At 35.1% G+C, this 10,343-nt stretch overlaps 1 protein-coding gene across 1 annotated transcript; it reads right to left on the bottom strand.

Annotated features, from left to right (window-relative positions):
• Positions 1 to 1,099: 1,099 nt before the first annotated feature.
• LOC100249622 (uncharacterized) lies at positions 1,100 to 9,429 on the bottom strand. The gene is made up of 22 exons (XM_002264551.4): positions 9,058 to 9,429; positions 8,764 to 8,933; positions 8,159 to 8,238; positions 7,662 to 7,748; positions 7,534 to 7,584; positions 7,313 to 7,430; positions 7,170 to 7,226; positions 7,027 to 7,091; positions 6,817 to 6,900; positions 6,677 to 6,727; positions 6,523 to 6,585; positions 6,387 to 6,433; positions 6,180 to 6,249; positions 6,016 to 6,078; positions 4,532 to 4,621; positions 4,416 to 4,454; positions 4,062 to 4,289; positions 3,867 to 3,952; positions 3,575 to 3,623; positions 3,341 to 3,421; positions 3,152 to 3,245; positions 1,100 to 1,620 (listed from the first exon to the last, which is right to left on the bottom strand). Exons 2-22 carry the CDS (start codon positions 8,879 to 8,881, stop codon positions 1,424 to 1,426), a joined length of 1,818 nt encoding a protein of 605 aa, XP_002264587.1. The 5' UTR covers positions 8,882 to 8,933; positions 9,058 to 9,429; the 3' UTR covers positions 1,100 to 1,423.
• Positions 9,430 to 10,343: the final 914 nt, after the last annotated feature.

Here is a 10,343-nt window from a genome sequence, read left to right as displayed (position 1 = left end):
CTAGAGATTGTCATCATCTTAGTGCCTAGACTAAAAAATGAGTCAAGTGGAAGATTAGTGGGTTCACGAGATCTCAATGACTACCACTGCATTCAACAACATTCTTCACTACAAGGAATCGATTTGGGAATATCTAGATCGAAGTAAGCACTTATAACCGGTAATACTAGATCTGTTTTTGTTTTTAAATGCTTCCATTGCTAGGATCTAATTGTTCTAGGATAGTTGCATGCACCTCATCAAAGCGAGGGCCAAGAAATGGAGTAATTCAAGGGGGTTTAAATATTCTTGTAAAACTATTTTAAAATAAAAAACATAGTAAACAAAAATAATAATAATAAATGATAAAGGCAATATAATAATAAGGTTACATATATGTGTCTAAAAGATAAAACCCATTATTATAATATTACAATATGTTCATCGTAGTAATATTATCATTTTTAATAACATATCTTATTCCATGTATATAAAATTTTAATTTTGTTTTTTTACCATTTTTTAAAGAAAAATCAAAATCAAATAAGATTTTATAATTTTCATTTTCTAAAACCAGTTTTCACTTTCATAATCAATAGCATTTTCAAGAAAAGAAAATATAGGAAATAAATGCTATTTTTAGAAAATGAAAAGTAGAGAATGTTTTTCAAACCAAAAGCAACCTAAAGATTCTCAAATATTTAAAATCATTACTTTAATTTTGTTTTTAATTTTAAACAGAATATTAAAAGTAAACCGCAATAAACTCGTTCTCAATAAAGTTATTATTAGGAGTAGAAAAATAAGTAAACGAAGAAAGATATATGGGGAGAAGAGTATTGAAAAATGTAAGTAGAAGGTGAGAAAATTGTTCAAATTTGAGAATGATTGGGTGAAACAAAACTCTTGAGAGCTTTTCTATCTGAAAAACGTAGCTGTTTAGTAAGGTGGTATAATTATGAATCCGCTGATAATAGCACCTCAGCGTCAGCGACATCATCCAGACAGATGGTCGTATATCAGCTGCTGTTATTTCCGCCGTCATCCAGACAGAAACATAATGAAGAAAGTTTTTAAAGTTTATCTACACTGAGCGATAAGAGAAGTAGGAAGACAATAGTTCCAAGGCAATGAGGATATAGGATAGCAACTGCAGAATAGAAAAGGAAATCAACATCATCCTAAGAAAAAAAAAAAGGAAATTGGAATTAAAATTAAAATTGAAAAACTCCCATCTTCTCGTTACAACGCAACTGCAAAATACAACTGGCTGTTCCGTATAAAAGTTCGGAATCCAGCTTCCTTGTATGTACGAGCCCTTTAGAGAGAGAGCCTATGACCAACCCATACTCAGATGACTGTACAGCGTCATAATGTCCTTGATATTCAGCAAACCACGTAGGAAAGACCCTATAGTAAAAAGGCACCAAACTCGGCCTCCCCTTTAAACCTGAACACCATTACAATTGCGGTAAACATCATCAAATGATCCATTAGCAGGCTTAGTCGGAGATCCATTTTGGTATGTTTTCACCATTTTAGTACCATTGCTCATTCCTCCTTTCCCTGTCCCTATTTTTTGGCTGAATCGATCCTCCTTTAAAACACTATCCAACTGCCCACATGCTGCTGCTATGAGCCCTGTTTTTAACATAACAAAGCAAGAATCCACGCATCAACAGTAAGAATCCCATGCACCACTTAGCAGAATAGCAAACTAGATTTAGATTAGTCTCCCCCCACAACCACCCAAATCAACAGCCACAGGACAATACAAGCACCAAAAGGTAGTTTATTTAGGCTCTTCCCTGTGCCCAACCACCCTCTCCCCTCAACATGATGTAATCAAGTTAAAGGATGAAAGTGAAAACTCAAACTTGTACACAGCACCAGCATTCTGAACTTCATGGACTCCATTTTCCTAGACTCAAACTCCTGATGAATGAATTCTACTAAAACAAATGCCTTGTGAATTGAGAGCAAATCTTACTCTAGATCCTGGTCTCATGGAGTGGGGAGTGTATATAAAGCACAAGTACCAGCAACCCATTTACATCAACGTTTTTAATATGCTGAATTTGTGCATGTGAAAAGCTCATCTCAAAATGCTAATTTACTCGACAATATCTAAAAAGCGACATTTTTATTTATTTTAATGCTTTGGCTATTGATATAAAGAGCAATAATCTATTTGACTTCTTTCAAGATGACAATTCAGACAAGAGGCGAGGGGTTTTAAGGCTTGGACTAATCTTTTTCCATGCATATGCACCTAGAAGAATACATAACATATGCACTGAACATACATAATGGCAAAATTTATTCTGCTTTGCAAAGAAAATAATCACTTACATAATATTTTACAGTTGCAATAGAAAAAAGACCTTTATCCTCAGCAGTAAGAAAATGTATTTCATGATAAATACATTTGTCCTCTAGAGGGGCACCAAAATCCTGATGGTTATGTTGGATTCCCAAAAAAAATGAGGCAAAAAATGAAAAGTACAAAGAAATTATTTCTATATGCTCCCGTAACTCATTTAATTATATTTGATTTTTTTTCATATTTTCCATGATAAAAAAAAACAAGATAAAATTATTTTCTTTAACATTTTTTTCCTTTTCTTTCATACTTTTCGGGAACTAACCATAACCTAAGGAGTTTCTGGACTTCCTATGCACACGCTTTTTACACCTTTTCTCATATTGGTGGCAATGGGCTGACCTCAAGCTAAGAAATTCTTAGCTGAGACCAGAGCATGCCTGTGTGCTTTGATGGAGACTTGGACCCAACTCAACTCACAACCTAACTGTCATAAACCACTAAATAATAAGAAATGTTGGTCTCATATTTTGTTGGCCATAGTTAATTCTTGTTACAGCTTACTCATGAGTCATGATCCTAAATAAACAAATTAACTTTAGGCATAGCAATGGTATAATACCACTTCTACTATGTACAAAATATCAGCGCACGTTTCAGGTGAAAGAAACCTAAAACAAAAAAAAATAGCAACTCATGCAGCATCTATGATGGAAAAACATAGAGTTTGATGCGCATTCAAAAATGGCATGGCCACTTCAGTTAGCACTTGTATTTCAAACAATATAAAATTCAGAAAATTCCCTCAATTTATGGTTTAATTAAGGAATTTTGAGATGAAGGACATACCTAAAAATAGAGCAGAAGGTTTTCCAGGTCTTGATTTAAATTCAGGATGGAATTGGACACCAACAAAGTATGGATGATTAGGCAACTCAACAATCTGTAGGGTCAGTATGCCAGTAAGAACTCAAAACCGTAAAAAATATACTAATCACAAATATTTACAATAATAATTGTGAGGCAGAAAATCCATACCTCCATACGTTGACCACTTGCATCTTTTCCAGTGAATGAAAGACCGGAATTTTCAAGATGCATCACCATGTTAGGATTCACCTACACAAGACAGAATAATTTCTCTAGCAAAAATAAATATTTTATAAAATCATTGCATGATTTGAGTGTAAGAGATGAAATACATCCCATCCACATGAACATATAAGCAAAGAAACTACTCATTGAGCTATGCACATGTTTGGTGCCACACACCTCGTATCTATGTCGATGTCGCTCATCAATGAAGCTCCTATTGCCATATCTAACACAATAAAGACCACAGGGTTAGCCAAGTTGAGGCATCTTCATTCAATATATCAGTACTTATATATCTTAATACATCTTTAGGTTTAGGTTGATATATGCATATCCATGTTTGATTGATGAACTTGGCTTGATACCATGGCATTGCCCAACTCATTTATCAAGACCACATTCTTACCATGTATACATATGAATGCATACATGTACTAGCTATGCCTGGGGGGTGGTCAATAGTGCTTACAGCTTTGCAGATTTGCAGTCCATAACCTGGAAATATGTCCTCCTTGATCCCAAACGCATGGTTCCTCCCATGTGGGTTGTTGAGCCCTGATCACATAATACAGATATCAAGATAGTTGGTGCCAAAAGGAAAAGCAGACAAAAATTTTGTTTCATTTCATCTTAAAATAAGTTTCAACCATGTAGAAACATAAACCTCAGGCATGAATATAACACAGGGATTCTTGGTGTTGGGGTCAAACTCAGTGCTGTTTGCATCTTTCAGACCAAGAACAGATCGAGCAAACTCAATAACAGCAATTTGCATTCCTAGACAAATACCAAGGAATGGAATTCTGTTTTCTCGGGCATACTTGGTGGCAAGAATTTTCCCTTGAACACCTCTGTCACCAAAACCTCCTGGAACCAGGACCCCATCTGCAGCCTGAAGATCAAGGCTAGTCACAAGGCTAACAAAGAATGTTACCACAACATGAGCCGGAAAATTAACCATGAGAAGAAAATTTTGACCCAGTTATTCTGAGTCTGATAGACCCCAAGCTACACAAACCTTCAACAAATTCCATGCAGCATTGTAAACATCAGGATTCTGGAAGGACAAAATTTTTGTCAATTTATGAAACTAGATAAATGGAGAGAGATGCAAGACTCGAGATGGACCATAACCTCTTTTGCTGTTTCAGGTTCAAGGTCACAGGCTGGAACCCAATCCACAATGAGTTTCTTGCCTTGGGCAACAGAAGCGTGCAGAAGAGCCTATGCAGCATAAGAACTAATGTATGAAAGGATAATATAAAAGAGAATAAAGCAAGCACTTCTTGATATATTCTTCTAGAGTACACGGGCAGAATGAAGAGCCATATCATAAAATTGAGCCAATTGAGATTATGTAACAAAAGAAAAAAAAAATACTCATAATCTCTCAAATATTAGTTATTTTCCAAAAGTTACTCTTATTAATTACTTCATATTTAAATGATAGAACTTAATTTGTTCATAAGCTCATCATTACATGCATAATGAAGGATATCCTCCTAAAAAATTGTCCTTTTTAGACTTAACCAAGACAGTGAATGGAAAAAATATATCACCAACAAAAATTACATGAATAAAACCCAACATATCTGTATGAAAGAGACATCCTCAACATTCAGGAAGCAGTCCCCATGCTGATTCAGTAGAAGGCTTTGGTCCTAAAGCATTTAGCAATATGTCCAACATTCAATATATGGCCACACTTTATGAACTTGAATCCTGTAAAGGAATGAGCTGGAATCCAAGACTTATAGGAGCCAAAGTTCTAATACCACGTTACACTATCACTTCCCTTAAAGCCTTCGGCTTGTAGAGACTAGAGAATGGACCAACAATTGTATATCAAGCTAAGACTAACAGGCAAACAGGATGGAATGGTGGATACAATTTTGGGAGGATGTGAATGAATTAATCCAAGAAATACAAAACGTTTGTCAGGATAATTAAATGATCACATAGGGAAAATGGTATAGAATATGAAAAGGTGAATAAGAATTGTAGGTTTGGAGAAAAGAATGAGGCAAGAGATGCTATCTTGGAATTTGAAATAGCATATGATTTTGTAATAACAAATGCTCAATCTAAGAAGAAGAAGAACCAAGATAGAATGAGAATTAAAAGTTGAACAAATATTAGTCAAATAAGTCTTTCTTAGAAGGAGGATTGACCAAGGATCATTTGAGGATTGTAAAGTAATACCAGGAGAAAGTTTGACCACAACGTGGTCTTATTTTTATTACCCTTTTCTTTTCTTAATAGGCATTAACAACACAAGAATAGTGATAAAATGATTAAAAGGGCAAAAAAAAAAAAGAGAGAATGGACATGAAGAAACCCATCTTGTGTTGAATGAGATGATAGGTTGTATACGAACAGTGACAAGAGAATTCCTTGGACAATTTAGGGAAATGGATCATCTTGGTGATGAAATGAAGAAGAGGTAAATTATTGAGAAAATAGTATATTGTGGAATGCTAAATAAATGAATAAAAAAAATATAATTTAATCTTTTCTTTGAAAAAAAAAAAAAGTAGCTATAAAAAATTATGTGTATACGTGTACATAATATACATGTATGGCAGCCCAGATCAAGGATTAAGGGCATCTAAGTTCACCTTTATTACAGAGAGGTAAGAATCAGAAAGGCCTGTATACTTTCCAACCATGGCAATTCTCACCTGTAAGTTAAAGGAACCATAAATATAATAAAAAAAAATGGGATGCAAACAATAAACAATAAAAAAATAAATTACAAATTTGAGAAATGGTCGGAACCCACTCGCTCATGTAACATGTCATAGAGTTCAGCCCTAGAAGTCCATTCCTCTAAACATGGCTCCCCAGCAACACTGCATATTATGGAACATAATTCCACAAAGATACCAAGAAATCCAAATGAAAAAAAGGTTGTCATAGGACGAATAATGCGTATACCATCCAGCCCAAAAGTAACGGACAAAGGGATGATTGCACTCAGTAGACAAACCTTAGAAGGTTCAACACTTTCAAGATTGCTTCATGTGCCTTCTGATCCTAATTGAGAGGTAAACAAAAGCATGTGAAACTTTCCAGAAATAATCATTATTATTATTATTATGAAAGTAGGTTCCAAAAGGACTTACTCGTAAAAGCAAAGGGATGTGCCAGATGTTGGAAACATCATATAGAGTGATGATGTTTTCTGCCTGGAAAATGCAGCAACATATCAGAATCTCCCAGAGCAAATAAACAAATAATTCACGGAATGTGCAAGCAAAATATTGCCTAATCAAATACCGAGACATGGCAAAATTGGGAGAGCTTCGCCTTCACATTTTCATCAAGTGCCTGTGGAACACATTAAAATTCAGAAATTGGAAAACAGAGCATTGATGTACATAAGCACATGACCGATGGGGGGAGAGAGAGAGACATACCGTTGTGCTGCGACAGGCTAAGATATTTGGTGCCAAACCAAGGCCTCTCAGTCCCCGAACACTATGCTGTGTAGGCTTTGTTTTCTGGATATGATTATTACCACCTCATTAGACCACCACTTAACTTGTTCTGATAAGCTAATAAGATGCATGAAGACACTTAATCACCTAATACCACAAGTGGAGATATACCAATTCTAACAAGCTTACCTGTTCACCAACTACACTTAGAACGGGCACAAGGCTGACATGAATCAAGCAGAAGTTTCCAGCACCTGCTTTTTTGCAAAGGAGTCAATACTTGTAAGTAGCAACTTACACATCATAGAAAGTTGCATTGATCAAAATCTTACCTACACGGTAAGAGAATTGCCCAAGAGCCTCAATAAATGGCATTGATTCAATGTCTCCTGCATCGTGACAGTTGTTTTTAACCTAACCAAAATGGAGAACAACTCATCTAGCCACATGAAAAAAAATAATATTGTTATTTTACCTATAGTTCCACCCAATTCTATGACACAAACATCAGCTGGACCTTCTTCCCCATCCACTGGTATCTTTGCTACACGCTCAACCCACTCTTGAATGGCATCCGTGATGTGAGGAACAACCTACAGAGGGAGAGAAAACATAATGAAGAACAGGGTAATAAATGTGAAGCTTTGATAAGCATATTTACATTATCACAGAACCAGTTCAGTAGTAGATAAAAACCTGGACAGTTTTTCCCAGATAATCTCCTCTTCTCTCTTTGTCAATAACAGACTGAGACAAAACATCAGCTGGGTCAATGATTTTCACAATCTGTAGAACGCATGAAATGCTCAAGTTAAACCACTTGCCTGGTAAATCTTCCCAGTGGTGATATTATTATCACGGGTCAACTTGATATCTAGAAATCGCTCATAGTTTCCAAGGTCCAGGTCCACCTTTGAAACACAAACACACAACAAGCTATCAGTTGTGTCTATAAAATGGTCATTTCCAGCGTCCATATTCCCTTCAGGTAATTTGGCCTGCTCCTACACATTTCAGAAACAAATGGAACATAGAGTTCCTGCTGCATATATGCCTAAGGTAAGCCTATTTCGAATGTTTTGGTTCATTTGTCATCATTTCAGTCCTCTTCAAACCATATTTAGTCTATTTGATTTTTACCAATTACCCCACTTCTTTGAGAATGGACGACTTAGTGGGATTTTTATGTGTCGAAAAGAAATATGTAACTGCTCTTGAGTTCTTCTCATCATAAATATTCATAAATTCGATCAAAAACAGAGTATCTTGACCTGGTGGCAGAAAAACTAAAGCATTCATAATATGAGACAAGCTTCTCTACCTCTCCACCATCATCTAAGACATACACTTCCCCATGCTCAAAAGGGGACATCGTTCCAGCATCTGTGTTCAAATAAGGATCTGAGCGGAAAGAGACCCAAAAGTGAGAAAAATATATCATCTTGGTATGCAGAGAAAACAAAGCAAGGAAAAACAGCAACAACAAAACAGGGGTGAGCCCCCCATCTCATCTTCAGCTCTACAGTTGAGGAAAACTGCGGAATACTGAAACATGATTGAACCTTCCACTTTGTGTGATTTGGACAATACTCACATTGAAAAAAGCAAAAAGATCATTTCAAAAACAAATCCAGCCACTCCAACCAACTTGAATAAAGTACATAGAAAATTTATGATTTAAGAAAATCCTTCCAATCTGATTTTACAGTTAAAGACTACGTTTAAAAACAGAAATAAAAAGGACTTAAATTCAAAGGCCAAGCTGTATATATTTTTCTTTTTTCTTCTTTTTTATTTTATTTTTGGTAAATCCTGAAAAGGATCTTTATTTTTAAAAAAAATATGCAGAAGAAAAGGGAAAAAGAAGAAGGGCATAACAAGAGAGCAAAACGAGCAAGAAGAAGAATGAGAACAAGAAAGACGAACCTATCTTGATGGAAGTAACTCGAAGTCCGCAGGCCTTAAGAATCAATCCAATACTACTGGCAGTCACTCCTTTCCCGAGACCGCTTACCACTCCACCCGTCACTAAAACGTACTTCATTGTCTTTGACAATCCCCAACTAACAAAAGACTGAACCCTGCTCCGGTGACACCTAAACAGAGTACAGCATCCACACAAACTGAGAAAGCGATCTAGCACCTCTTCACAACAAGCATTTGAAGATTAAATCAGAAATAAGAAAGAAAAAAACAGCAGAGATGAACAAGAATAGAAACCGTGCTGCAATGGTAGTGGCTGGGGTTCGCAGGGCTGGTTTATATATATATGATTCAGCTCCTCCGTTCTTCGACTTATAACTCTAGAGATGCAAAGATGGGAGAGTATTGGCGCCTTTATATAGCACCATCCCCAAACTCAAATGTAAAATTACATCTAATTATCCTCGGCAAGTCCCTTTTGTCTTGTCTCGGACGCACCAGCGTGACCGGCCAAAGGACGAAACTGGCAGGCAGACTGATTTTGAGGATTTTCGTTTTTCTTTTCCTCCCTTTGAGGCCATCATAAAGTTCTTTAATAGGCATTTATTGTAATCTTTTGTGTTCATTTTACTGGGATTTCTCTTTTTCTCACTGTCCCTTTCTCCTCGCAGCCTAATTGTGTACACTCGATGAAGATTGTAATATTATATTCTCAAAGACCAAACAGGTGGAAAATGATCAATTTTCCTTTTCATTTTCGTGCAACCCTCCTTTTTATTGGTTATTTTATGAAGTACCTGACAAACTATACGAAGCTTTTCGAAATTTTGATTGGTCAAAATCTATGCATAGGGTGAATTGGTTATTAATGGATACATGTTCAAAGTTAAAACAGTAATTATTGAATATTTAAAAATTTATTAATCAGTAATTACTTAATGGGTGAAGTGGAGGAGAAATTTAAGTCCAGCCCTTTAAATTCAGTGCATGAAAAATGATGGCAACCTCAATATTCATGCTGTGGGACCATGACCGTCACTGTATATGGTTTGGAGGGAAACGATGAGCCAAAAGGAAAAAGAGGTGAAATCGGCAAAGAATAATGCGGCTTCCTAAACGTCGTTTGCATTGAACCTTTTTGGGTCCTCGGCTCATCTAAGCGAGAATGTAGGCGTTAATGTAGATGTAGATGTAGACATCACCCGCTTCCCCCAGTCAAAACTCCTTCAAAATATTTCAAATAAAAAAATTATTATATAAATATTTCAAATCAGATAATGTCACGTGTCATGATATGACACTTATGATATATCAAAAATTTTAAAAAGTGATTTTAATAAATATTTTATAACAATAATAATAATAAGATATTTGTTCTTTGAAAAGATATTTGTTCTTTTTATTTTTATCGAAAATAATTTGTTTTTAAATTTAAAATTTTTTTTATAATTTATTATAAATTTTTTATTAAATAAAAAAATTAAAAAATATATAATTTTTTTTAAGTAAAAAAGATAATATGTTAATTTTTTTATTTTTTAATACTTAATAAAAATTAAATATTATAAAAATAAATAATCTAA

This window comes from Vitis vinifera, chromosome 1, assembly GCF_030704535.1.
Source record: "Vitis vinifera cultivar Pinot Noir 40024 chromosome 1, ASM3070453v1".
Lineage (NCBI taxonomy): Eukaryota > Viridiplantae > Streptophyta > Magnoliopsida > Vitales > Vitaceae > Vitis > Vitis vinifera.
The sequence above is the reverse complement of the archived record's forward strand: the minus strand, read 5'-3'. Positions and strand labels throughout refer to the sequence as shown.

Bases quoted from the DNA above. Each gene is read 5' to 3' on its own strand.
- LOC100249622 (XM_002264551.4), bottom strand. From the start codon at position 8,881: ATGAAGTACGTTTTAGTGACGGGTGGAGTGGTAAGCGGTCTCGGGAAA. The intron at 4,455-4,531 runs GTTATGGTCCAT...TTGTCCTTCCAG, and splicing joins AACCTGAAACAGCAAAAGAG to AATCCTGATGTTTACAATGC. The intron at 3,624-3,866 runs GTAAGCACTATT...TTATTGTGTTAG, and splicing joins GACTGCAAATCTGCAAAGCT to ATATGGCAATAGGAGCTTCA.